Raw genomic sequence first — 26,048 nt, forward strand, 5'->3', positions numbered from 1 at the left:
AAAATAAAAAAATTGTAAGAGATGCAGAATCTGAGCCTTAACCTATTTGAATGGGCATGAGTGAAAATGAGTTTTAATGGTTCAGCCGGAGTCCGCAGAGCATTGTATTGTATCATTAAAATATTATGTGTGATATCATCTGATTGTTTTCGTTTCCAGCTTGACGGTCAGCTGGGTGTCGCTAGTTCTATAGACACAACATTACTCACGTAATCAAAGTTAATGACCACACGTTTCAAGTACCTCCTCCTTAACCACGGATGTTTCGCATGTCTCTAAAAATGTTTATTACAGTCTAATGTACTGGCGTGCCTCATCGAATTACAATGAAAGGTATGTGATCGTTAACATTTATAATGTAGCTGTCGCGATGATTCAGATTACGATTGTGATATTCCAAAACCTGCAATTCTTAACATATGAACCTAATTAATTTCAGATTAAATCTCCATGTAGCCTACGAATTTATATTGGGAACAGATTTAATCACAATTACCCCTACAATAAACCGATTGATTATAAGGCTTACGTTTCTAACATTGGTTACAATTTGTTATAACTATTCTAGGCGAGTAACTAGATTTATAGTTTAAATAGTTTTGTTAGGATATTTTTTTGATTTTTGTTATTTTAGTTTGGGACGAATTTCGAGAAGTTTAACAGGAAAGGGGGCGACAACGACAAGCTATGTTCTAACATGCAGACAACATCAACGCTGTTGTTTGTATGGCAATCGACGTCGCTTTTTTGTCAACACTAAAGGCTTCGTCAAACAGAACGCGTAATTAGCGCGCGTCAGAGCGCTAAACTGACGCCGCGCTATGACGCGCGCTAATTACGCGTTCTGTTTGACGAAGCCTTAAGAACGTTATTTCAGGAACGATCACACGACACCACAAAGTGTGGTTACGGTTATTTAAATCATCAAATGCACAGGTGCTTTAGTTACATAATATCGTTTCGCAAACGCGCTACAATTCAGTGGATGTGAATGCACCTTTTCAACAAGATCCCACAATTTTTTTAATATCATAATATATTCAAAAATTTCAGAAAACGATTAAGAAGAACTTTAGCAAAAATGCGTATTATGAAGATTTTTTACCACACATCAATTGTGATCGAGACGCTTGCATAATTTTATGACTCAACTTTTTTATACAAATTATCGTTACGTTAATAAGGACATTAAAAATTACAAGTTTAGCTATTTTAGAACCTGCGATACCTTACGATATGTTGACATCTAGGAAGTATGAATAACGACAACATCGTGACCGTTAAATCGTGTCGTGTGATCCTCCTTACAAAAGCACTGACTTCAAGATCTAATGTTAATTATTGACAGGTTAGCGATGCCGGTCATCATACAGAAGAACAGCTCAAAAGGTAATCCGTATAATTTTATTCATGATACATTTTTCACAACCTGTTGAGATGCTCTTACTAACTAGTTATATCCTAGAAACGTGAACATTAACTAATAACAGAAACTCAACCGATTAATATATCTGGTATTCAATATAAATACTCTGCGGAACTCGACTGCCGAATGATCCCTTAAAATAATAGCATTACGCCTAATCCTATAGCCACCTCTAATCTTATATCGAAATCTATAGAAGACGAATTCATGCAATAGTTTTAAACATTATTAATTATCAGTTAACGGGAATGAAAACAGCACCTCTATTCACTGGTCATATTATATATAAAATACATGGAAAAATGCGACAGATATGGGTAATTTATATCCCATTATAAGCCGAAATAAGTGCGGCATTAGGCCTATAATAGAGAACCTACAAATAATAGCTACTCACTAGTTAAATGAATCGAGGTGCTGTTCCCTCATTTAAGGTTATCTCTACGAATAGGTATGCCTATTAGGGTTAGTAGCAGTAGTAGGTAGCCTAGTAGGGTGCCTATATCGTAAACACATACTTATTGTTATAGTGATGTACCGTTATAATTATTATACTGAAAATGCATATTATTAAACTAACGATAGCGATAGGTTTAGTTATAGGAAATCAGAGGGAGTAATTCGGCTAGAATCGATCTAAGGTCATTGCAAATCCGAACACATTCGGTTCTCACTCTAACAGCAGCTTTTTGCGTTATCCAAATAAACTCATTACGTTAGTTGTAGATATAAGTATATATATCTCTCTCTCTTTCTTATAAAAATTCGATTTGCGACCGAATTGTCACAGGTGCGATGACCTATCACGAGACTTGCTTTGTGGAAGAAAACAAGAAGCAAAGGGGGCCAAATAATGGCCTAGAGACATACGCCTCAAAAGTATACACCCTTAACATTTAAAACAGGTTTAAAAAAATAGGAGTTAGACTTTGGATATACTAATCGCTCGGGAACAATTCAAGGTTCGAAATAGAAAACTAACTACGCGTATTTTATAGTTCACTTATAACTAACTACTAGAGTATTTTTATGAGATTACAAATATATTAATACTATATAATAATATATGCCCTTAAAATGTTAATAGAATTATTCGAAGACTGTCTCGTTCCCGAACGATGATACATTATTTAAATACGTGGAAGATCTAAGTATAGCGGTCAGGTGGTTTTGTGAAATTTCTAACGCGTATTCAAATATTGTTTCTAACTAAGGGTTAGGCCAAAACGGCGGTAGATAGGTGGTGTTAGCACTAGCCAAGGGGCGCCTAGGATAGATAGAATGAAAGAAGACGACGCCGGTGCATCTATTGACACCAATTAATGACTAGATTATGAATATACCTAAATACGCTTAATAAATGCCAGATATGGGGCGTTGACCCATTGGCGACAAATAGGCTTCCGGACCGCTTAATTATATAATTTTTTAATAGACTAGACTAAAAGCATTGTTTTCATGCGTTCCTATCTACTTTTTATTTGTCAGTCAGAAACCTATTTTGTTCTCCTTAGCTGCGTCATCGATTATCATAAACTTACATCCTAAGACACGTTTAAAATATCTATTAATAATTGAAATGCACGTATGCGTACAGCGCGTGCCTAATTCAAAACATTCCTAAAATCCTAATACTGTTTTAATACTGCCCGTTTTCATTATTCCATATCACTATCCAGTCTGTTCGAATCCGAGCTCATTTTTACACACCTCGGGCGTCTACCTAACGATATGCTCCTAGAGATTACATAATAGCCTATTAAATTTAAAAGAAGCTCATACGGTACAGCATTGTAGAATCCGGTTATAAACATTTTTCGGTCCGTGTTTAACGGTTAGCCGGGGGCTTGTATCCGTGGGTCATGCGTTCGAGGAAGCGGTGTAAGTCGTGGAAGCGGGGTCGCTGTATCGGTTCACGGCGCCAGCACTCATGCATGAGGTCGTAAAGCTCACGACGGCAGCGCGGTGGGGGGGCAGCCGGTACCCGGGCATTGCGTCCTCCGCAGCGCCACTCGCTAGCATTGCCGACAACCTGCGAGGAAACGCGGGTGACTATAAATCCGAAGCACATACCAACGTCTCGTTTTTACCATCGTACCGCCCGCCACCGGAGTAGAGTTCATCCATACTACCTGGAGCCACTGCGGTCTTCCACAATGCGTTTCCAGAGATCTTTTTTGCCACGTACCATCCGGCTATGGAATGAGCTCCCCTCCACGGTGTTTCCCGAGCGCTATGACATGTCCTTCTTCAAACGAGGCTTGTGGAGAGGTTTAAGCGGTAGGCAGCGGCTTGGCTCTGCCCCTGGCATTGCTGAAGTCCATGGGCGACGGTAACCACTCACCATCAGGTGGGCCGTATGCTGGTCTGCCTACAAAGGCAATAAAAAAAAACATACATATCAGTAACAGGTACTGTTCGCCTCACGGATGGATCTGGACTGCCCAATAATGCAACGCTGGACACGTGTGCATGTTGAACACTCTGGATCTAAACCAGCCCTTAGGTTAAAGTAGTTTTGATGTTAATTTTGAGTTTTTGTTTTATTATTATTATTATTTGTTTTTTTTTTGTTTTTATTATTATTATTGCTTTTGTTTCAGTCCGAGATTGTAATTATTATTTTTATTTAATTCTAGTATAAATGAAATGTTAATGAGTGTAATATGGATGCAAAATCTGACATCAAAAAATGAAATAAATAAATAGGTCGTTCAAAATTGTCTTCAAGCCCCGCTAAATTTCGTCCTCATCACATAACTGTAACTATACCTGAGAACGTAGAACTTATATCTCAAGTTGGGTGGCGCATTTATGTTCTAGATGTCCATGGGCTCCAGTAACCACTTAACACCAGGTGGGCTGTGAGCTCGTTCACCCATCTAAGCAATAAAAAATATAATTATGGTTACCTGGTCATCATTCATTTCCTCGAAGGGTCTAACGGTGCAGTAGGTGAGGACCTCCCAAACAGTAACTCCGAATGACCATACATCGCTGGCTGGAGAGCACATACCCTAAAAAAAAGGAATATCGACCGTTGAAATCGCGTCACTAAAAAATAGTCGTTAAAAATTGCGAATGTAAATTGAAATTCACCATCAACAGACATTCCCAGGCCATCCAGCGCAGCGGTATGCGGGTACCATCCGCCATCACGTGGTAGTCGCCAACGAACTCTTCACAGAACATGGCGTAGTCGGAAACTTTAACGTTGAGCTCTTCACTCACTGTTACGTTCCTGTAAAATCGTTTAATATTCATTTTAAGAGTTAGTTTTTAAGCGTTGCTCCTAAGCATTGTTAATTAGGGGGAGGGTGATGGGAGAGATGTGCTCTGCACTAAGCGCTTCACTTTCCCCCCTCTGCCTTTTCATGAGTTCTGTCTCATGCGAGGTTCGGACGTTGGTTGTTGAGCGACAGGAGGTTTTAGTCAGTTCGACTCCGACATGCCCCGCCCTCCAACCCCAGAGAGGGCGGAAGTCCGGCGATTTCCTCCTGACCAAAAAAAGCAGTATTAATTGATCGATCCGTATCTACATACATATATCCAATCATATATCGAAATCTAGATGACGGTCACCAAAGACTTCCATTGTGAAGGCATAAAGCATCGTGTAATAAAAAATAATCTATATTTGCGTAGTTATTGGTGAGACGGTCGGACATTGTGGGTAGGTGCAGAAAGATGCCACTACCTGGCTACTTTTGTTCGGAAATCCAAGATCATCGTCCGTTGTCTATTTCAATTAAAAAGGTGGGGACTGGCATGATATGATACAATTGAGATTTTAACTTCATTGCTTAAGGCAAGTGCAGCAAGCTAATAAAACACGATGTACATGTGTGGTCCTCTGTCAGATTACAGGAAAAAAAAAACACACTCTGGTAATTTAATATTTATCCCAGTGATCCCGACCAGGTTATTACGTCAAACTGAATAAAATTATTGTGCCAAATGTCCTTGATACGTGTGCAAATTTACAAGTTGATCGTACTGTTATAGGGATTTGGCCGAAGGCCTTTTTAAAAAATGAAATTAAGGAAAAATAGATTTATTTAATTGAATTACAATAAATTGGGCTCAATTTAGGGCAAGTGTCACGCGCGCGGATGATGGTTTCAAACTGACTTGAATTATACGAGTAATTATAAAGAGATTATAAAACTGCTGACTTTGTGATTTGTAATGGGGTTCCTTAGCACTATTGTATACGGGAACCATTTATAACAGCCCCGGGGCCGAGAGTAAACTTACCCCAAAAGGGTTAAGTTTAGGAAAAAGATGTACGGAGTTTTGGCACACTAAGGGAGACGGCGGCGACTTCCGATAATTCTTCGGTTTTTTCAATATTTAATTTAGTTTTGAATTTTAAAAGACGGTGACAAGTGCCCGATTTTACAACATTATAAAAAAGAGCTAAAATAAAAATAATAACTATAATAGAAATAATTATGGTTGTATATGAATAATATTCGCCGTATAGAACAATATGCGGCTTTTCATTAATCGTATCTAAACTTTTTATAATATTATTTATCTGTGTATGTTGTTGGGAGGTGATAGAATCAAGGTTAAAATTAGATAAATTTACTAAAGGCAATTTAGTTTTGTATAGAGTTACAGAATTACAGCAAGAGTCGTTTAAAAGGTTGAAATTTACAATAATTGGTTGAAATTTTATTATCTTTGAATATTTTGGTATTAACCTTGAATCTTTATAAAATGCTACACAATGTATGGGAAGGTTAATGATGCCTGTACCTACTATTATTATCTCTGTACTGGGTTGGTCTTGACAATCTATGGAGAGTTTATAAGGTTCTGTAATTACAAAGACCCACCTATTATTGGACAGTGGTTGCAAAATATCTAAATGACCTCCAAGAAAATTAGTTTTACAAACATTAGGTACAGAGTTTAAGGCTTTAGAAATAATTTCCGATTCGCAGATCGGGGATCTAGAACTGGAATAGGCATCTATGTTTTCACAAATGTAGTTTAAATTATATATTACCTTACAACTAATTAAACTATTCAACTTACAATAATGATTTCTATTTCTAGTGATGGCGATATATTTAGTTGATGGAATGATAGTTGCGTATGTTTTGTTAGAAATAATGACTGGATATGGAATACTATGGTATAAGTGATAATCTTTTGAATCGACAAGTGGTACTTTTAGAACAAATACAATTTTATTGTTATTATAATAGGTAGCGATTTCAGATACATTCATTAGTGTATAAATATTATCTAATGACAAACTTATGGGGAATTGGTGATAATCAGCCAAAAATCTATAATTGTCTACAAGCTCTGAAAACAATTGTTTCGGGGTTATTATAGACGGATATAAAATATTTGACTTGCTGAACATAATTGCGTTAATAATATCTTGTAATTTAAACGATAGTGTTAACAAACTGCTCTCTAGAACGTTCAATATTTCGTTAAGTTTTGACCTTTGAAGTAGATTGTCGGAAAGTAATGTGGAGTTTTGTTGTGCATGCATTAGAGTATCAATTGCACTGTTTAGCTGTTGTTCATTGATATTGATTTTATTTAAAGTATCTTTAAAAGAAGAGATGGTTGATGTAGTTACCAAAATATTTTGTTTGATTAATTTAGATAATTTAGTTTGGTCTTTTTCTATAACTTGAATGGCATTACTATAACGTATGGCATCGTTTTCGTCCATTGTACCGAACAGATGTTTGGACAAAGTACCGACTCCACCAAACCAGGCCGACCTTTTAGTTCTAATTTCGATTAAGTGTGATATTGATTCAAAGTCGCGAACTATGTCATTATATCTTATTGATAACGGCTGGTGTAAGTTTAAACATTCGACATTGGAGTAGAGAGCACTTTGCCTACACAGAAATTTTGAACTGCCTATCACACCGTTCAGATTTATAATGTGTGGTTGTATGTAAGAAATATCTACAGGAACTATTATACTAAGATGTCCGTCTATTATTTTGAGTGACCCGATAGGGTCAAAGTATATACCAGATGTATTCATTGAGGGTTCAATGAATGTTTCGTGTGCTGAAGACAAGGAACTGTAAAGGAATAATAACTATACTAAATCTTAATATACGTATCTTACTATAGTTATGTATTAAATATAGTTATCTATTAAACACTTATTAAACATATATAATAATAATTTCATGCATTACATCGGCGTGCTAGTTTTATTTCATCATAGTGATGAATTACATGACGCCTATTTATTAATAAGGTTAAACTATTCCTACCGTTTAATTTAATTATTTTATAAGGACCCTTCCAGATAGGTGAAAGAGCCTTGCGCATTCTGAGGTGATTTTTCAAATAAACGTAGTCGCCAACATGATAAGTTACTGGGCGAGTGTGGGCGTCGTAGCGGGCCTTGGAAGACTCTTTAGATTTCAGTGTATGTTTAATAGCTTGTTCTCTAGTGACTTTAAGGCGATGTTGCAGCATTCGAATATAATCAGGGTAAGTTGCATTTGGAGCTGGTTCATAAATGGAGTTTGGAAGAACGGGTTTGTGACCGAAAATTAACTCGTAAGGCGTATAATTTGTTGTTGAATGGGTTGCAGTATTATATGCCAACATGGCTGTATATACATATTTTGGCCAGTTGTCCTGGTTTTCGGATACGTAGGATTTCAAATACTCTTTCAATGTAGAGTGGCTCCTTTCTAATGCACCTTGCGTCTGTGGGTGATAGGGAGACGACCAGAGCTGTTTAATTTTTAAGAATTTGCATGTTTCTTTAAACATTTCAGAAGTAAAATTTGAACCCTGGTCGGTTAAGATGGTTTTGGGAATGCCAAATAAGGAAATAAAGTGAATCAGACAATCGCTGGTTTCTTCAGCGGTAGTACTGCGAATGGGATAAGCTACAGAATATTTAGTCAGATCGTCTTGAAGGGTAAGGATGTATTTAATTTTTGCTGTACCGGATTCGGGGAGAGGACCAACTATATCTAGGGACAATCTTTCGAAGGGAGCTGTTGAGGTGGTCGTTATCTGCATTGGTGCACGGTTGATTTTCCTGAGCGCTTTATTAGTTTGACATTGATTACAGTTTTTAACATAATTTTCTATTTCACTACGCATGTTCTTCCAATAGAATTGTTCCCGGATTTTATTGAACATTCTACTAGAACCGAGGTGTCCGGCGACAGGTAAGTCATGATTTTCGCGGAGAATTTTTTGGACTTCGGTAGGGCAAGGATAGTATATTTTATTCCTATAAATGTGTATTTGGATACCGGTATTATGGAATAAGTGAGCAAGTATGTTGTAGATTTTTATATAAATATGTTTATCGAACGGGTTCTTGAAGTCAGTGATGCTTATTTTATCGATAGTTTCATTCATGGATATTAAATGGTTTCTAAGGGCTTTTAATGACTCAAAAATGTCACTGTAGGTGCAATTATCAAAGTGATGTACCTTTATAAATAGAAAGTAATAGTTTTTATCATTAAGTAAAAGGTTTTTGTAGGAAAGTAAGGTTTTCTCTGAATTCGTGAATGATTCTGAATCTGGTGAATTTAATAAGATTTCTTGAACATAGGGAATTGACTCATCTAAATCAAGGGATGCAGGTATTACGATAGTTTTGTGTTGGCTTTTTATTATACTATCATTATGTTCAAAAATGGCTGTATCGTATTTAAAGCTTGAAGGAGTTTTTAAGAATTTAGTATAGGTGTCGTCGAGATCAGGTAAGTTATGGGGGCTTATTAAAGTATTAGGTTGTTGTAGAATAGGAGCTTGACTACTAGAAGGTTGGGGTTCATTTTCTATTATTGGATTTTGATCAGTGATTTCAGGTACAATTTCTGGTTGGAGCAGAGTATCAGGTAAATTGTTAGGACTTGGACTTAGAGGCGTAAAATCAGGGACTTCGTCATTAAAGGGACTGATGTCTAATGGACCCAGATCAATCAGTTCATTTTCATTTAAGTTTTCAGGATTTTCGGTATAGACAGGATTAACGGGATAACGAGATAGAGCGTCAGCTGCTGAATTTAATTTGCCTTTTCTATATATAATTTCGTATTAAAATTCTTGTAGTTGGAGACGCCAACGTTGTAGTTTGCTACTTGGATCAGTATGGTTAAATAGCCATTTTAGTGGACGATGATCTGTTACTATGATGAACTTACGACCAAATAAATACGGTCTAAAAGAATTGCAGCCCCAAACTATAGCTAGCAACTCCTTTTCGGTTGTGCTATAGTTAATTTCACATTTATTTAGTGTTCTGGATGCATAGGCTACAGGGCGGTCTTTACCTATAGGACCTTGCGAAAGGATAGCTGATATTGCATAGTTCGATGCATCGCAAGTAAGGTTGAATGGTTTAGTAAAATCTGGGTATATTAATACAGGAGAGGTAATGAGTTTATCTTTGAGCGTTTCGAAAGCTAATTGTTGTTCGTTGGTCCAAAGAAAAGATGCATCCTTTTTCAAGAGGGATGTGAGTGGTTTTGATAGTTTGGAGAACTCTGGGATAAAGCGTCTATAGTATGATATTAGTCCTAAAAAGGATTTAATGTCCTTGGGGGATTTTGGGATTGGAAACTCTTTAACGGATTTTATTTTATTAGGGTCTGGTTTTAGTCCTTCCTCGCTAATTATATGACCTAGGTAGCCGACTTCTTTTCGTAGAAATTCACATTTGTCTGGCTGTAATTTTAGGTTAAATTTACGTAGTCTATCGAATATTGCACCGAGGTTTTCAATGTGAGTTTTAAGGTCATGAGAATAAGACACAATATCGTCTAAATACACAAAACAGCGCTCACCTTGTAGGCCAGTGAGCACATTGTTCATTAAGCGCTGAAAAGTTGATGGGGCATTTTTTAGGCCAAAGGGCATCCTTGTAAATTCAAAGTGTCCTTGAGGGACACTAAACGCGGTTTTGCAAGCGTCTTTTTGATTCATTGTTATCTGATGAAAGCCAGAAGCGAGATCTAATGTTGTGAAGTACTTTGAGTTTCCTAATTGGTCAAGAATTTCGACAATGTTAGGTATGGGGTAAGTTTCACCAATAGTAATATCGTTAAGTTTCCTATAATCAATTACAATCCGCCATTTCTTTTGACCAGAGGCATCGGTCTTTTTTGGGACAATCCATATAGGCGAGGACCAAGGAGATAGAGAAGGTTGTATGATTTTTTGGTCGAGCATTTTTTGTATTTGTGAGTTTACTTCTTGTTTATGAATCTCAGGAAATCGATAGGATTTGACATTAATAGGTTGATCGGAAGAAGTTCTAATCTCATGTTGGATGGCGTCAGTCGAGGTGAGTAAGTCATCAGGGAGGTGAAATATATCAGAATATTTAGAGCACATATCGTAAAGGGCTTCACTTTCTTCGCTATTTAAGTGTGATACGCGTAATAATTTAAGGACATCATTAGTTCTATCTAAGCAGGTTTTAGTTGTGATTTGCGACTTACAGAGTTCATAGTCAACTGGAAGTAGAGTAAGTTGAAGTTTAGAATTTATAATAGCAGGTTTTTCAGAGGTATTTAAGACAGTAAGATTTACGCGATTGTTATTTTTTACCTTCACTAAGCAATTAGCAATATAAAGTGTATCACTTACGTGTTGATCAAGAATGAGACCTTCTCTTAGCTCAGGATTTGTAACTGAGCATTCAACAGTTACCTCTGAGCGAGGCGGAATTTGGTAAGTGGGATCCGTGAAATTGAGTTTAATTTTATTTTTATTTAAGTAGAGAATTTGGCGATTGTAATCTATAGAGCACTGAAAACGGGTGAGTAAATCTGTGCCTATTATTCCGTCATAGGGTAAATCTATTTTGTCTATTACGTGAAAAGTGAAAGGAATTGATTCTTTTCCAAATATAAGTTTAAGATCAAAACTACCCAAAGTAGGTACGGGGTCTTCCGTACTATCTATACCTTTTAATTTAATTATATTATTTATGAGATTTATGTGTGAAAATGATTGAATAGATGTTTTTTTTATGAGGCATACGGAGGATCCAGTGTCAACAAGGAAAGTAAGCGGCTTGAAGGATATAGATGTCGAAACAAGTACATGGGGTAAGGATATTTTACTAGAAATACAAGATAGTTCATAAATTTTACTTTCGTTTTGTTTTGTAATTGTATTTTCAATGATATTGCGTTTGTGTTTTGATATTGGATGAATGTAGACACTTGCTTGGGGCTGGTTACCCGTGTGGTCTTTGGAAATTGAATTACGGACACTTGTTTGGGGCTGGTTACCCGTGTGGTCCTTGGGAATTGAATTATGGACACTTGCTCGGGGCTGATTACCCATGTGGTCCTTGGATATAGAAAAGGTGTCTTTATCGTTACAGTTAGCTTGAAGTTGCGGTTTGGGCCTCACGAGACACCTTCGTGAGTCCCTTATTCGTTTAAATTCTGATTAAGATTATCTTGTGCATAATGTGCGATGGTTGCGGCTCGAAATCATCGTAGGTATAATTTTCGTCAACTAAACAGTTTACGCGAGCAGGATTAGGTTTAAAGTTTTCTTGAATTGGACGTTGTTGAAAATAGGGTTGAGGTATTTTGAATCGATTATTATTGTATTCACGTTTTTTACAGGTGTCGATTGTGTGGCCTTGGGTTTTGCAGTAACGACAGTACAGACCTTGGTTGCTTTGATTGTAAGGTCTCTGTATTTGAGGTTGAGGCCTAGGATTTCCGTTGAAGTTGGGAGGTTTGGAGATTTGGAAGGGTTTTGGGGACTGGCGTTGTGGCATGGAAGGGTTACGTTTGTTAAATAAATTTAATATTTTCTCCTCGGCAATTGCTAAATTAATAGCTTCGTTGAGGTTTAATGGATTTTTACCTCTGACTAAATTAGAAATTTCAGGCTTAAGGCCGAGTAAAAATGTATGAAGAGCTAAGTCTTCCATGGCTGCTACGCGGCCGCTAAGCTCAGACTTCTTTTTATTGGATAAGGTTACTTCTGTTAATAATTTTGAGAGGCAAGTTTCTAGGCGTAGAGAAAATTGGCTGACGGGTTCACTAATGCCTTGACGGCATTCTTGCAAATCGGTTAATAAATGGGCGTAATGCTTTCTTTCCCCAAATTGTGTCTTTAGAAAATCACGTAACTGGTCCCAGCTACTGAATTCTTTTATTGAACAGGCTATTTCGGCTTTTCCCTCTAGTTGTGATAATATAAATTTAAAAAGAATTTCTTGTTGTGGTTCTGACGCTAATTCAATGGCATTACTACAGTTAGAAAGAAACGAATTTAATTTCTCGCGTGTTCCGTCAAATGGTTTAATAAATTTAAATAATATAGCAATCGTTACGTTATCGGTTTTTTCTAGTTTAAATTGAGACTCTTTTTGAGACATAGCTAAAAGTAATTAATACACACAAATGAAATAGAATAAAATATAGTGAACAATGATACTATACGGTGTAATAGGCAGCCACCTAAGTAACTTGATACACAGATAGCGTTGAGTAGTTAATGCAGGTGTGGTGAGTGACAAGTATAATTCTAAGAATTGACCCGTGAGAATATAATGTTAAAAACAATATTGGCAACTTATGATTAATATTATTAAAATTATTTTCTTTTATATTATTTCTAATTCTTCAATTCGTCAAACACAGATTTTCAGTCACGATGATTCACTTTAATTACGCACTTGATTATTTTCAACTGATATTGATATGCACTTTCACTATGGAGTAAATTGGTAAATAAATTCACTTACAGGATCACGCAGCAACAGAGGTATAGGAACATGACTGGTTCACCTTGTTTTCTTTCAGGAAACGCCACACGCCTTAGGACTCGCAGATTTTCCACAGGAACAACAGGTAGGTTTGATAATTATTTTCTTTTCAGGAGCGTAACGCGTAACAAGACGAAAGCAAGCTACTTTCGTTTTTAAATAATACGTTTTTCAGGAAACTGGTATATTTTATTTTTTCAGGGTCGAGACTAAGTGTTCGCCAGGATAATGCGGCGTATTTGAGCACGAAATTCTTCTTAATTATTGGAATTGAGATGGATATGAGTTTGATGCACTTCTTGACACTCGCGGCAAAGTCACTTTAGTTTTCACTTTTAGTTTTTCACTAATTAATGAGCCCGGACGGAGACGTCCCAGGGATACCTTAACCTTCGGTATCCCACCGCTGCCACCAAATTGTTATAGGGATTTGGCCGAAGGCCTTTTTAAAAAATGAAATTAAGGAAAAATAGATTTATTTAATTGAATTACAATAAATTGGGCTCAATTTAGGGCAAGTGTCACGCGCGCGGATGATGGTTTCAAACTGACTTGAATTATACGAGTAATTATAAAGAGATTATAAAACTGCTGACTTTGTGATTTGTAATGGGGTTCCTTAGCACTATTGTATACGGGAACCATTTATAACAGTACGACTCGATGTTGCTGAAAATTACGTTGCAACTCTACACACATAGATAGATGCATGTGTACATACACATGTATATCTATTATAAGTAAGTCTAATCAATAAAAGCGTCTGGAAAATTAGAATATGACTACACTGTTTAAATACGTAACACACGAAGTATAATTACCGAGCCGCGAGATCCCGGTGTACTAATTCGAATGATTCCAGATACTTCATGCCTGCTGCTATCTGACAGCATATGTGAATCAAACTCGAATAACTGAAAGCGTAACATTTTTTTAATGTTGTGACTTCTAAATGCTGATTCATTATAGGGCTGATGTTATATAGCGCCCAAAACACGTCATTACGGATCCTCCCGATTCATTAACGGTGCTTTTAGGTACCACAAGCACCGGTCACCGTTCTCGTCGAACCCGTCGCTTGCGATGAAGGGCTCGACGAGCGAATTAACCCATAGACACAGTACTGTGTTTCTCGCAGGATCTTCTCAGTGGGTCGCGTTTCCGATCCGGTGGTAGATTCTGCGAAGCACTGCTCTTGCTAAGGCCAGTGTTAGCAACATTCCGGTTTGAGCCCCGTGAGCTCACCTACATGTTAGAGTGAAACTGAAATAGCCTCTCAAGGCTATCAGCATAGGTAGGAAAAAAAAGTTATATAGCAAAAGTATGTTTTCTAAAGGTACAGGTGAGCCCAGTTACTTGTTGTAACAACTGAATCCCAGTCATCCGTATTAGTAGCAATTAATTAATTTTCTAACCTTCCTAATCCTTCTACTAATTTCGATCAAGATTTCCTCATGAAATTCCCAAGGAAGGTCGACTACAGCTGGCAACCGATCGTAAACTGAGACTAAATACTGTGCCGACCGTAATGGCTTATAGACAAATAGACGAGCAAGATTTATATTGTGAAAGACATTATAAATTCTCTACACTCCAGCTAATAGAAAATTACATTAAAAAAAATCAATATCCGCGGGATTTTATATTCCATTAAGACTAATAAAAATCCGGGGCCCACTGAAGACTGTCTGATACGATTTTATAATTACATTACAAATATACGTATAGTGAGGTAGGTACGTTTGTGTAAACTAAATATTTACCTCAACTTCCTGTCCAGTCTCAATATCGTAGGCAGTGGAACGGCATCGCCGCGGTCGAGTGCCGCGCACGGGGGCTCTAAAAGACTCAGGCCTAAAACCCTGGCGAGTTGAGGGTGTTTCAGACCTGCGCCCCACGTAGCTTCGCGGGCAAACGCCGCTCTGTTGATTACGAAACGTCTTATAATCACACTGACATCATTCAAGTATATTTTTTACTGGTGGTAGAACCTCTTATTAGTCCGCTATACCCGCGCGTGCATCTTCCACGGTGAAGAAATAACATCGTGTAACAAAAATCAAACCCGAAAAATTATAATTTGCGTAATTGAATTTCATTGAAGTCGTTGTGGCCTAACGGATAAGACGTCCGATGCATTCGTGTTGAAGCGATGCACCGGTGTTCGAATCCCGCAGGCGGGTACCAATTTTTCTAATGAAATACGTACTCAACAAATGTTCACGATTGACTTCCACGGTGAAGGAATAACATCGTGTAATAAAAATCAAACCCGCAAAATTATAATTTGCGTAATCACTGGTGGTAGGACCTCTTGTGAGTCCGCGCGGGTAGGTACCACCACCCTGCCTATTTCTGCCGTGAAGCAGTAATGCGTTTCGGTTTGAAGGGTGGGGCAGCCGTTGTAACTATACTTGAGACCTTAGAACTTATATCTCAAGGTGGGTGGCGCATTTACGTCGTAGATATCTATGGGCTCCAGTAACCACTTAACAACAGGTGGGCTGTGAGCTCGTCCATCCATCTAAGCAATAAAAAAAAAAAAAAAAAAAATTACTGGTGGTAGGACCTTTTGTGAGTCGACGCGGGTAGATACCACCACCCGGCCTATTTCTGCCGTGAGGTAGTAATGCGATTCGGTTTGAAGGGCGGGGCAGCCATTGTAACTATACTTGAGACTTTACAACTTATATCTCAAGGTGGGTGGCGCATTTACGCTGTATGTCTATGGGCTCCAGTAACCACTTAACTCCAGGTAGGCAGTGAGCTCGTCCACCCATCAAAGCAATGAATAAAAAAATTCAAGCAACAAATATTAGCTTTTAATTAATATCATCAGAAGCCGTGTCGCGTGTAGTTTGCCGTGAATTGAATTCAGTGTCGGTCGATGTTTAGAAAACTATTGACAAGGAAACTAACTTGATATCGTTATGGCAGCCGCGCCACAGGGTCTTTACAACGACAAGTCGGCGCCTGCCGCCGCTCGGAGATTCTTCGTCGCTCAATTCTTCGATTCCATCCGTCTCGCAGATCTGGAGCTGTGAAATCAACGATATAGCTCAATTGGGTGAAAGCATTTTTATATAAAGGTGGTTGGCGCATTTACGTCGTAGTACTCCAGTAGCCACTTAGCACCAGGTGGTCTGTGAGCTCGTCCACCCATCTAAGCAATATATATATGTATCTTTGACTTTTTTAAAACAAAAACACTTACCACTGATTTGAGTCTCTTTTGTACCAACCTGTTCGGTGGAAGCTATATCCTTTATTGGAAGTTTGTCGTACCGGGGAAATTTGCAATATGCATTAAAAGATAGAAAAAAGGATGTAACAATTTACATATTTATTCCTCGGCACGCGGGAACTTTCCACGGAAATAGTTCTTAAGCGCGTAGTATAGTGAGGGTAGGTAGAGAGTTCTTGTATATTTTTCCCAAGCCTAGTTTGGCCCAGTTTCTTAGTTTATCGAGCGTACAAAATGGCAACGGATTTATAGATCTTGAATAAGTCGGCCCATTACTGACTTTCAGTAAAACTGTTCAAGTTTAAAAGTACATATTGCTTTAACTAGTCGTTATTTTGAAATATTTTTATTGGATTTATTTAAAAATTTATTAGTCTTTAAGTGATCTAATTTTAAATAAAAGTGTTCTAAGTTTTACAATATCATTGTAGTTTATCATTTTAACGTAAAAAAAAATGGACGTAAAAATGTTAATGGAATAAAATTTGCCCGGGAACCAACCGTAAACTCTCAAAGGTAATTATTGCAAAGGAAGAGCTTTAATGTATTCAAGTGCTTGTAAACCTTAAACGACGCAATCGGCCTAACCCCTGGCCTACAACCGCTACTTAGAGATCAAGAGTCGTGGTAATATGTACTTTTCAAACAGTCGGAAACATTAATATATTTTCTTAACGATTTAATTAATTGCAAGTGGACACAGTCACTCCTAAACAAATCATTGAGTATCAATTTTTTTTTATAGCTTACATGGGTGGACGAGCTCAAAAGCCATCTGGTGTTAAATGGTTACTGGAGCCCATAGACATCTATGACGTAAATGCGCCACCAACTTGAGATATAAGTTCTAAGGTCTCACTGCCCCGCCCTTCAAATCGAAACGCATTACTGCTTCACGGTTGAAATAGGCAGGGTGGTGGTACCTACCCGTGCGGACTTACAAGAGGTCCTACCACCAGTAATCACGCAAATTATAATTTTGCGGGTTTGATTTTTATTACACCACGATGTTATTCCTTCACCGTGGAAGTCAATCGTGAATCGTTGTTGAGTACGTATTTCATTAGAAAAATTGGTACCCGCCTGCGAGATTCGAACACAGGTGCATCGCTTCAACACGAATGCACCGGACGTCTTATCTTTTAGGCCACGGCGACTTCAAAACTTCTGTCTAAGTTAAAAAAAATACTATTGAATGTTAAGTTATGTGAAATCATAGTACAATTTAAGTATGTAATTGGTGAAATGAGAATGCCACTGGTTGTTCAAGAGGAAAATTAATTCTCACAGCTAACCACAGCATTCGATGCAATCGGTCGCATTGATCACATTATCTGTCATTGAATAGGCAAATCAATTAAACGTGTTTCACCTGCGATTGATTCCTAGTTGTAATTGACGCATTAGGTAATTATCGATCGCCATATCCACGGAATGCAATCTTGTCGTAAATTAATTTAAAAGTAAGGCGCAAAGTGATTAGGAGCTATCAAACTATTTATTATCGTTATGGTAGGGCGTCTACTGATGGTAGGATATTTTACTGGTGGTAGAGCGTCTTGTGAGCTTACACGGGTAGGTTCCACCACTCTGTCTATGTCTCTCGTGAGCCGTTTTATTACAAAGCTTACTTAAGACTTAGAACTCATGTTTCAAAGTGTCATTTACGTTGCTGATGTCTATGGGCTCCGGTAAACTCTTAACACCAGGCCGTAAACAACAACAAAAATGCATATCCACTGTTTTCTGTTAAATTTGTTTCGTTCATTATATCTCTACAATTAATCATCCTTAGTGCCAGTTTTATATATCACTGCTGCCAGGCTATCTAACGGTAGGTACTCGAAATTTATTCCGATTAAAACTTCGGTCTCTAGTTTCAAAGTAGAAAGGCATTTACGCTGAGACGTTTTTAAATTTAAGATATTATTTAGTTAGGGCGGCTGTTTATTAAACAATTCAAAAAAAAGATTGTTCATATTATCGTATTTGGTTAAACCTTGAAAGGAAATAATGCTGTGTGTTATCTAAAATAGCATCAACTCATCTCTTTTCGTTCGTATATTTAAATATATCCGAGGGATTTTCCGATGATAGGCATCAGAGTTTTTTGAGTATTACAAACCTACGGCGATGGCTTGTCGCTTTATAGTCATTTATTAGCGAAAACCCATATTTGAGCACCAGTAGTATTCTGTCTATTTTCGTAAAGTCATCGTGCGGTTCGGTTTCTCTGTGGGACCGTAGTTACCGTTGAGACTTCGAAACCCGCGTCTCAAAGTGAGAGGCAGCATTCGCGTCTATGGGGTCCGATAATCAAAACATAACACGTAGGCAGTACCCAAACTAGACAATATTTTAAACTAAAAACAGAAAATACAAATTCTCATAACATCACTTTAGTTGATATTCTGTTGTGAGACAGTAGTATGACTAATAACTTTATTTAGTTCTATATTCACCGAGAACATTTACCTAAGCCGAATAACTCTCATCTAATGTAATTAAGTACATAATGTTGTCTGAGCGCACGGCAATATTACGTTTGTACGGATTAATTTCTGTAATGGGCATTCCGTCTTCGATATCCATCATAACTGGAATGCCTAAAGGGTATTGTTTTAATACATACGTTAATTAAGCGGTCGAATTATTGATGGTATTACGACGATAACGACTTGTACGAGTATGTACCTACATGCATGGCGCAATAATTAATTGGCAGAGCACAAAATATTGTTTCATTATAATGTACATGTATGCTAATAAAATAAATGCGAAAATCAGTTTGTTTGTTTGCTATGATTTCAAGTCTTAGTTATTTAGTCGATCAGGATTTTTTTCGGTCACGTTAGCAGAAGGCGGGAGCACCTATTAAGATCTACTTGAATGAAATATTTTTTTATTGAAGTTATACTTTAGGCACGTTATGGCAAAATTGATGAGAGTGAAATTTTACGATGCGCGCGCACCGTGACACATAATTAACAGAATGAAGTTGCCCACTAAATTGCTCATTACAATATGCCCGACGTAACTTGACGAGTCTGAATATAGCCGCAGGTGAACTTTCGCGCATGTACACTCGTAAGAAAAATATTATTAGCATTCATTTTTTAGTAATATAAATGACAAAATTATTATTTAATATAATTGATACCAAATATTATTAAATTATTAACGTTAAATATTTATTATTAATTATTTAATATTTAAAAAAAAAGAAATAAATTTTATAAAAATAAAGTATAACTTCTTACGCGCGTACATAAAAGTACACGCACCCTTTTTTTGTTTTATTCATTTCGATACGATGTTTAGTGATTGTTTTTTTAATCTGAATGGATAGATGCATATTATATATAATCTATTATCATAAAACTGTTTAATAATAATACTCTGAAATAAATTCGACGAAATTACTAATAATTAATTAAAACTATTTTTACGGTAGTAGAACAGTAAACATTTGTGATGTCGAAAATAATAAATTAATTTTATAAATAATTGAATAACTGCGAAGAAATCACGCACAGTTATCCGGCTCCAATTTAGGATTTTCTGTTTTGTGTACGAGGGACTGACATAATACTTAAATACGTTTAAATATATAGATAATAAGCATCCGAACAAAGAGCAACCTGTTCAACACAAGAATGTTTGTCCGGTGTGGGAATCGAACCCACGACCCTCGGCACAACAGTCACGGGCGCTAGCTACTGCACCACCAAATCAGTCTAAATTGAAGTTAATAAACCCAATATTAAACAGTAAAAGTAGCTTAAGTTATGTGAACGATATGTGACAGTCGTAGCTACCTATTAACGGCTCTACCTATTCATACCTAGAATTAGCTACCTTTTAATTAATTAATTTTCAACATGATTGAAGCCGCGGAAAGAAGCTAGTCGTAATTAAAGTGACAATCTAACATACGTTTATGTATTTGGGGAATTTCCAATTAATTAGTTAAGGTGTCTATGGGGGAGACTATATATGGATATGACGACGAGGGTGTAGCTTCAGTCTACATGATAAATGGAATTTATAAAAAAGCAATAGGTACAAATAGCGGTTCTATGACTTATATTTCTTCATCATCTGCCAAAAAATGACCACTTAATGGAAACAGATCTCCAAAGCTAGCTACGTAATACTTAAGAGACATTAGTTTGATGCTTGAAAAATCGAGTATTAAGGAAATTCAATTTCGTATATGTTTTATTACTCAGTTACAAAAAAAACTATATTTATAATAATCAGTCGATAAATATAATTATATTCTCGAATAAAATAATTGTGTTTGTATAAAAACATTGTAAAAAAAAATGTTATGTTTTAATTTATCAACAGAAATGTACTTTGTTTGATCTCGGGCACAAGTTTTGGTTTCATTAAAATTTTGCGTTTCGCAATTTTTTGTTCGTTTTTAATTAAAAAGTATATTTAGATGAATCATAATACGGAGTTGCTGTTATAAACATGAAGGCATTCATTCCGAGCGTTGTTCCTTCGGCGGGCGGCAATTACAAAGGTCGTTGAGAATGTTGGAGGAGGTGTCCATGATTTTCGTGTTTTTGAGGATTTTTTTTCTCGAAATTAAACAAATCTCTGATAAGGATATCTATTTGTATTAAACGAAAGACGAATTGTTGGTAGTGTTTTGTTTTGAAAGTAAGCAAGATAACGAAAAGTAGAAGGTAGCATTGGCGAGTTTGTCTTTACCTAAATGTCACGTACTAAATTGTCACAATTTCGATTGTATGGGACTTAGCATTATAAGCAAGCAAACTATTATTTGCATTATTTTATTGACAAAACCCAAATATTTATCATTCTTGAATTATAATAAATGTGATTGATTACATAAGTCAAAAATAAATAAAATAAAATTACGTTTTCAAGAATTTCTATAATTTTATCCAATTTTTATTGTAAATCATGCTTGTTCTACAAGGAAGTAGTCAACTCCGGCATATTTGCTCTCATTCAGGTAGGTTTAATTTCTGGAGAACGAATCGATATACCAAAGTAAACTAATATAAGGAAACATTTCTAAGTTTCTTGTGTTTGTATTGTAATTGCAATTTCTGCTTTATTAGAAGTAAACATTGTTTCTAGATACGTCGGGCGAATATTGAACTGGACTGCTACTTGAATTTACGCACGCAGCAGATTATGAAATAATTAGTTGAAGCCGTCGTGGCCTAAAGGATAAGACGTCTGGTGCAATCGTATCTAGCGATGCAACAGTGTTCGTAACCCCCAGGCGGGTACCAATTTTTCTAATAAAATACGTACTTATCAAATGTTCACGATTCACTTCCACGATGAAGGAATAACATCTTGTAATAAAAATCAAACCCGCAAAATTATAATTTGCGTAATTACTGGTGGTAGGACCTTTTGTGAGTCCGCACGGGTAGGTACCACCACCCTGCCTATTTCTGCCGTGAAGCAGTAATGCGTTTCGATGTGAAGGGCGTGGCAGCCGTTGTAACTATACTGAGACCTTAGAATTTATATCTCAAGGTGGTTGGCGCATTTACGTTGTAGATGTCTTTGGGCTCCAGTAACCACTTAACACCAGGGGGGCTGTGAGCTCGTCCACCCATCTAAGCGATAAAAATACAAATAGATACAATAGCACAACTTATTTTTAAGCATTACGCGATGGAATTGTACAAAACAGAACACCGTCGTATATACTTAGTCTGGCCATAAATACTGTTACAATTAAAAATTAAAAAAATTCTATTGCAAATAACATTTTTTACTTTTACAGTGTGTTAGTTTAATACATAAATATAAAACAATTTAAAGTATAAAAAGCTTATTCGAAGTGGTCTCCATTGGCTGCAATACAGTCCTTTAAACGTTGAGGCCAGTTAATTATCAATAGAAGCACGCACTCTTTCCATGGGAAAAATTTTCACTGCCAATCGTACGGATTGTTTTAGGGACTCCAAATTATCATGGCGTTTAGAGCAAGCCGTACTCTCTAAAACTGACCATAAATCATAATCCAGCGGATTAAGATCGGGACTAGACGACGGCCAGTCTTCAGCTCTGACGAAGTCCGAAACGTTCGTTTCCAACCAAGACTGCGTAGACCGAGCTTTATGACCTGGCGCCGAGTCTTGCTGGAAGGACCATTCTTGATTATTGAACATGGTGTTGTTAAGGGGCTTTACTACCTTCTCAAGAATGGTATCTTGATACACTTGTGCCGATGTTTTGATACCTTTTTCACAAAAGTATGGCTCAGTCACCCCTACATAGCTAATACCCCATCAAACCATCATTGAAGTCGGATAGTGCCCACTTTACGTTCTGTCGACTAATTGGGACGCTTCCTTCGAGCTTTGAGCATAAATTCGTTCATTTTGTTTGCTAAAATGTTCCTCAATTGTAAAAAATTTCTAATCCGTAAACAAATTTTTTCTATTACCGTACCGTTTCAGTAGTTGTTTCGATTTTACCACCCTATTCTCTTTTAAATTATCAATTAAGAAATGACCAGTACGTCTCTTATATAGGACTTGTACTAAGTCATCTTTTAAAATACGTGACATAGTTCTAGGTGCTATCTTCAACTCCCGAGATAAAATCTTTTGCTTTCGGACAGGATTTCTTCGAATTCTTTCCCTTGCTGCTGTGACCACCTTTTTCGTACGAACACTAAGTGGACGGCCAGATCTTTTTCTGTCACTCATTGCATCTATTAATAGCCCGGTACACAAACATTTTACTAATACCAAGCGTATGGAGAGTTTTAAAAATTTGCATTTGGCCCCATACCTACTTTGTGTAATGCAATCACAGCGATTCGGTTCTCTTTATCACCCCACTCCATTTTAATATCGCAAAATATTGTACAATGTATTGGCGCCAAAATGAGAAAACTTAATGAGCAATCATATAAAAATGACAGATTCCAAATTCAAATGTAATATTTTTTATAATTGTAACAGTATTTATGGCCAGACTAAGTAAATTATCCTACATACAATAACCAAAAGACAGTAATGTACTCAGGAACGTACCGAAATTCCGCCGGTGTTGGAAACCAGACTAAAATAGGGTGCGAAAATTGTTTAATATCCTATTATAAATTTTACAGAAACGAGAACGTTAGCTAATTAATTCCCAAACCAAATACAAATTAGGAAGGTTCTAACGCGGCTATGAATAATTGAGGTGCTAATACATCAAATTACGTGACACATCCATTTCAAAGGGTGGTTTTGTGTTATAAATTTAACGCTAAGCTGCCCGAAATGAATTCCTTCCGAATTACAGTTACGAGTATAATAATATGTATACCTCCGGGCTGTACGACGGCGATGTGCATTTTAATTCGTTCGCGCTGCTACTGAATTATCGTTCCCGTTCAAAGCTGTAATGATTTTCTTATTTCAAACTAGCTGACCCGGCAGGCTTCGTAGTGCCTCAATCGATACATAAAAGACCTAAGCTTTTGTATAAAATAAACTTGAAAAAGGTATCCGTCCGACAGAGGACACATCAAAGGAAAAATAAAATTATTTTTTATTTATTTAATTCCGAGCATTTTCGTATTTATCTACCTTTTAAACCTTCTCTGAACTTTCAGAAATAATTTAAGACCAAAATTAGCCAAATCGGTCCAGCCGTTCTCGAGTTTTAACGAGACTAACGAACAGAAATTCATTTTTATATATATACCTATAGATATAAACATCGTTTCTGTCTTCTTAAAATTACAAAAACGGAATATATTACCGAAAATATGACGTGTTGATTGTAGATATTTATTTGTCAGTACACAAATACGGTTTCGGAATGTGTAAGCCGTAAGCACACACTTACTATTTTGCTGGGTCGATTTTATCTGAATCTAACTGAACGGAACGCGTTTAGATCAATCTAAAAGCGGACGGAGGTTGTAATGGAATTAGTGGGGCTGTTTAGAGATCGTATTGGTCGGGAACGGGTGATCGGTAATGCCATTGAGTAGCATGGATTTGGCTAATGTGTTAAGTAACACTTCTACACTAAGACCCACGCGGCTCGATGAAAGGTAGTCTTTGATTCGAGTTTGATAAAACAGAATTGGGGGTTGTATTGTTTCTATTAAAATGTTCGAAATGTGTTATCGAAACTTTAAATTCGTATCTCTAACAAAAAAAATACTATTTTTTTTTTATTGCTTAGATGTGTGGACGAGCACACAGCCCACCTGGTGTTAAGTGGTTACTGGAGCCCATAGACATATACAACGTAAATGCGCTACCCTCCTTATATAAGTTCTAAGGTCTCAAGTATAGTTACAACGGCTGCCCCAGCCTTCAAAGCGAAACACATTACTGCTTCACGACAGAAACAAGTAGGGTGTTGGTACCTACCCGTGCGGACTCACAAGAGGTCCTACCACCAGTAATTACGCAAATTATAATTTTTCGGGTTTGATTTTTATTACACGATCTTATTCCTTCACCGTGGAAGTCAATCGTGAACGTATTAGTTGAAATGAATGTCTAATGAATACGTATTTCATTAGAAAAATTGGTACCCGCCAGCGGGATTCGAACACCGATACATCACGAATGCACCGGACGTCTTATCCTTTAGGCCACGACGACTAAAAAATGCTTACTTACTTATGAAAGCGTAATATTATATAGTATATTTTTAATTTAATTTCTAACTTTTAATGAACAAAACGGAATGGCTCGTTCTTTTTTTTTTTCTAACAAGTAAAACGTACAGGGCCCCAGGCGTCGGCCGCGTCGGTGGTTGGAGCCGAGTAAACATTGGTGCATGCCCCTATTGTGTTTTCATTACGGACGTACAAGCTCAAACAAATTGAATTATCGAATCCTAGCCGCGTTTCTGTGTCGAATTTTAATTTTTCTAGTCGGCGTAGTCTGTTCAAAATCGTATTTAATCTTATATTAGTCTAAAAATATTTCTAGAAAATAAGATTACCTAATAATTTATGGACTATCGGTTAAAGCTTTTTTTCTAATTATTATATTATTATTATTTAGCTTTTTTATTGTTTAGATAGGTGCACGAGCTCACAGCCCACCTGGTGTTAAGTGATTACTGGAGCCCATAGACATCTACAGCCTAAATGCGCCACCCACGTTGAGATATAAGTTCTAAGGTCTCAAGTATAGTTACAACGGCTGCCTCACCCTTCAAACCGAAACACATTACTGCTTCACGGCAGAAATAGGCAGGGTGGTGGTGCCTACCCGCGCGAATTCACAAGAGGTCCTACCACCAGTAAAAACCAGTAAAATTTAAATTATTAAACAGTTTATTACGAAACACATTGAAAGTTTTGTTGGAAGAGGAAACTTTTGAACACTGAACACTGAAAGACCCATATGAATTAATAAGGTTTGCATCAGGACGGTATGGTAATTCGAATTTCATAACCTACGTCACAGCTGGCCGTCAAATCAGTATAAGCCACGGGGCCATTGATAATTACATGCCGAGATCCCGCAGCATGGCTTTACGGTATTAAATTATTGTACTAATGCTTAATTTGTCATTGAAACTAGATTCGGAATTCTACGTTAATGTCCTGAATTAGGCATTTACATCTGCGG

At 36.9% G+C, this 26,048-nt stretch overlaps 1 protein-coding gene across 1 annotated transcript; it reads right to left on the reverse strand.

The window, feature by feature from the left end:
* Positions 1-862: 862 nt before the first annotated feature.
* On the reverse strand, positions 863-25,947 carry LOC101736942 (epithelial discoidin domain-containing receptor 1). The gene is made up of 8 exons (XM_062671193.1): positions 25,928-25,947; positions 25,193-25,352; positions 16,119-16,237; positions 14,963-15,121; positions 14,021-14,113; positions 4,526-4,667; positions 4,339-4,443; positions 863-3,458 (listed from the first exon to the last, which is right to left on the reverse strand). The coding sequence occupies exons 1-8, from the start codon at positions 25,945-25,947 to the stop codon at positions 3,255-3,257; spliced, it is 1,002 nt and encodes a 333-aa protein (XP_062527177.1). The 3' UTR covers positions 863-3,254.
* Positions 25,948-26,048: the final 101 nt, after the last annotated feature.

This window comes from Bombyx mori, chromosome 1 (genome assembly GCF_030269925.1).
Source record: "Bombyx mori chromosome 1, ASM3026992v2".
NCBI classification, from domain to species: Eukaryota; Metazoa; Arthropoda; class Insecta; order Lepidoptera; family Bombycidae; genus Bombyx; species Bombyx mori.

What these genes read in the sequence shown, in the direction of transcription:
- LOC101736942 (XM_062671193.1), bottom strand. Translation starts at nt 25,947, where the DNA reads ATGCTGCGGGATCTCGGCAT. An exon ending in AGACTGGACAGGAAGTTGAG is followed by an intron (nt 14,114 to 14,962) that starts GTAAATATTTAG and finishes TTACGCTTTCAG; the next exon opens with TTATTCGAGTTTGATTCACA. An exon ending in AGGAAATGAATGATGACCAG is followed by an intron (nt 3,459 to 4,338) that starts GTAACCATAATT and finishes GTTTCCTCGCAG; the next exon opens with GTTGTCGGCAATGCTAGCGA.